Source organism: Larimichthys crocea, unplaced genomic scaffold (genome assembly GCF_000972845.2).
Source record: "Larimichthys crocea isolate SSNF unplaced genomic scaffold, L_crocea_2.0 scaffold35465, whole genome shotgun sequence".
Lineage (NCBI taxonomy): Eukaryota > Metazoa > Chordata > Actinopteri > Sciaenidae > Larimichthys > Larimichthys crocea.
In genome coordinates, this window is record NW_020854698.1 from 1 (window position 1) to 3,216 (window position 3,216).

A 3,216-nucleotide genomic window follows, 5' to 3' on the forward strand; every position below is an offset into this window, starting at 1 on the left:
AAAGTTCAGCTTTAAAGTCTATATATAACACAACCTTTACAGTGGTGCTTGATGTTGAATCTAACAGTAAGTAAAACATCTCTTGGATATGTTTATCTTCATGGAAGTTCATATTTCCGAACAAAAACATGTAAAGTGTGTTCTCATTTTTTTGCACAGTTAACATATCTGCGCATATCACTTCACCACACATGAGTGAAGTTTTTTACGTTGATCTGGGTGAGTTTTAATCTTGTAGCATTGATCCACATACAAGCACTTTTTAAATGATCACCTTTAAGTCTTGTGTGAACTCTGTTTTTTCTAGGCTCACCAAAGGTGATTGATTGTAAAGCTGTGATGTATTCAAACTATGAAGAGGTGTTCTGGTTAAGTGGGGATTCATTTGTGGACACTAACACCAGCGTATCCGTTTACTACAATTACACAAGGTAAACACTTCACGTGCATGTACCAGCTGATATGACTAAGTCTGAAAGTACAAATGTTACATTTAGCCAGGTAAGCACTCAACAATATAGCTGACAGTTGTCCTTCTGATGCTTCCTTTTCTTTTCTTTCCTTTCCTTTCCTTTCCTTTCCTTTCCTTTCCTTTCCTTTCCAGTGAATATGATACTGAAGGAATAAAGATGACAGCATCTCTGGTCTTCAAAAAAGTGTCAGAGGAGGATCTATCAAAAAACTACACCTGTAAACTGGAAAGTGACAGCCAACCTTCCAGCTTTGTCACCATCACCTTGGCACGAAAAGGTAGGATGGATGGATGGATGGATGGATGGATGGATGGATGGATGGATGGATGGATGGATGGATGGATGGATGGATGGATGGAGCTTTGGCTTTGCTATTGTTGTTGCTGTATATAGTTGTTCCAGCAGTGTTGTATTCAGTTTACTGTTACCATTAAGTTTGAACCCGTTGATTTGATGATACTGGGACCTACACATGTTAAGCACGACTGCACGTTTAAGTTAGGAATGAGTTTAGGAAACTTAAGTTAAGTTATGAAAGTTACATGACAGTTATTTGTTCTTTATGCTCCTACAGCTTCACCTTCCCCTCACTACCTGGCTCTCGGCATTGTGATTATCGTGGCGGTGATTGTTGTAACAGCACTTATTTATGTGAAGTTAAAAATGGACATCACTCTTTTTCTGAGAGACACTCTTGCTTGCTGCAGCAGTATTTCAGGTGGGCTATTTGTTTTGAATGTGTTATATGTAAATGTTACCAGAATTGCATGGTTAATGCAGCCAGCTATGTCTCTGTGTACATCATTTGACGGGAGCGACTTAGCTGTTTTTGTTTGTTGTTCGTTCGCTCAGATGGAAAGAGCTACGATGCCTTTTTGATGTCTTACAAGAGCGACACAGACGCAGGGCTGAATGAAGATGACAGAAACCACCTGGAGAGTGTTCTGGAAGAGACATTTGGTTACAGTCTCTGTCTTTATCACCCTGAATGTACGTATTTAAGATCTACTTTGAAGGAAATCTACCTAAAGATCTTAATGCAGTAATGTCTAATCTGAACTCTGGTTGTTTGCAGCTGTAGCAGAGGCAGTGTTAGACTGTATAGAGCAAAGCCGGACGTTGGTTTTGGTTCCCACCTCTTCAGATCCTGGTCCAGAATCTGGTCTGCTGAGTGCCATCCATGAAGCTCTTGTGGAGCAGCAGACTCGCTTGGTTTTCATCAAAACTGAGGCAACAGATGTGTCAAGCTCTGATTCATTACCAGAGGCCTTACAGCTTCTTGGCAAGGCTGGAGACTGTGTCACCTGGAAAGGCGAAAGTTCCAGGCCACTCTCCTCCTCCTTCTGGAAGCAGCTACGCTATCACCTACCTGCCCTGCAACATGCACCGAAAATAACACGTTTACCTCAGACAGCTATCGAGGATGGTAACTGTTGAAATATTTAGCAAAATGAAGAATCAAGATATCAATGTTCATAATCATTTGAAGCTTTTTTTCCACCCCTTCATGACTTATTACCTCAGTAACTTTATTTATTACCTTTTTAAGCTCTTGATTGGTTGAACACACACAGCATTAAGCAAATAAGACTTTTTCGACATTTTAACTTGTCACTGAAAAAACAAAACATAGAGGGTTGTGTTGTAAAACCAGAAAGATAAATGGAATTCAGTCAATCATTATTTGTAATATTTACATCTGTGCTTTATCTACAGGGACATGTTAAATGTCCACCTCAGACAACTGTATGATTTCTGGTGTATCAGTACTTTCAAGCCTATTTTAATATACATTTTTTATACATCAATGTGGAATTAATGGTTCGTGTTTTTGTCTCTCTACATTTGGTAAATTTAAAGAAAGAGAAGAAAGAAGAACAATTTTTTAGCTCAAGACACTGATGTTTCTCAAGACTTGCTGAATATTTGGCTTCATCAGGTGGCTAGAGAGACATAGTTGCTCCACGTTTGCTGAATAAATAGCCCATTGTTTGCTCATTAACTTTTACAACCTAATAAGCAGGTGACCTGAGGAGAGCAGTTCATATGTGAGCTTCTGATGTTCTTCTGTCACCTAGTGGAGGAGTCTATAAATGCAACTACAAAGAATAGATGTCCTGAGAAACACATACACTGATCAATATTACAGCAAAATCTAAATCTCCTCTATCGCAGGAGACACGGGTTAGTAAAAACTGAACATATTTAAACATCCTTTTCTTGACCAGTCATTGTTGTGAATCCTGGTAGATTTAGTGACATCCATGGTTACTGTGGGAAGTTTACTATGATTCTGGAGGCAGCTACTTTGTTATTAGAAGATAAACTGGTGCATCTCTTGTCAGTGAGCCCAAAAAAAGTAAGTCAATAAAAATTGCAACTGAAATCTGATATTATCCTGACACCAGTATTTTTCCACACAACAGCAGAGCAAAAGTGTTTTAAAGAGTTGGAGGTGTTTAGCCTGCTGCCTACAGTTTACTGTGGCTGCTACTTGTTTCATAACATAAGATAAGATAAGACGAGATAAAGTTCACTTCTTATAGTATAGTATATGTATGTATGTATGTATGTATGTATGTATGTATGTATATATATATATATATATATATATATATATACACACACATACATACATTACCGGTCAAAAGTTTTAGAACACCACACTTTTTACTGAAAATTATTCAGTTCATTGTGTCATTGCACTCCGAAATGAAAGGATAGAACAAATAAGCAATTTGAG

General features: G+C 38.1%; 1 protein-coding gene across 2 annotated transcripts; it reads left to right on the forward strand.

Annotated features, from left to right (window-relative positions):
* The first annotated feature begins 17 nt into the window (after positions 1-17).
* On the forward strand, positions 18-2,864 carry LOC109139280 (interleukin-18 receptor 1). Of its 2 annotated transcripts, XM_027276363.1 has the most exons (6): positions 21-219; positions 308-431; positions 605-750; positions 1,048-1,191; positions 1,326-1,463; positions 1,549-2,864. In XM_027276363.1, exons 1-6 carry the CDS (start codon positions 192-194, stop codon positions 1,908-1,910), a joined length of 942 nt encoding a protein of 313 aa, XP_027132164.1. In that variant the 5' UTR covers positions 21-191; the 3' UTR covers positions 1,911-2,864. The 2 variants fall into 2 exon arrangements, with proteins under 2 accessions (XP_027132165.1, XP_027132164.1); XM_027276364.1 differs by lacking the exon at positions 1,048-1,191 and having other exon boundaries at positions 18-219.
* Positions 2,865-3,216: the final 352 nt, after the last annotated feature.

Coding starts and splice junctions, on each gene's coding strand:
- LOC109139280 (XM_027276363.1), top strand. CDS start 192: ATGAGTGAAGTTTTTTACGTTGATCTGG. Junction 432..604: donor GTTTACTACAATTACACAAG/GTAAACACTTCA, acceptor TTTCCTTTCCAG/TGAATATGATACTGAAGGAA. Junction 1,464..1,548: donor CTGTCTTTATCACCCTGAAT/GTACGTATTTAA, acceptor GGTTGTTTGCAG/CTGTAGCAGAGGCAGTGTTA.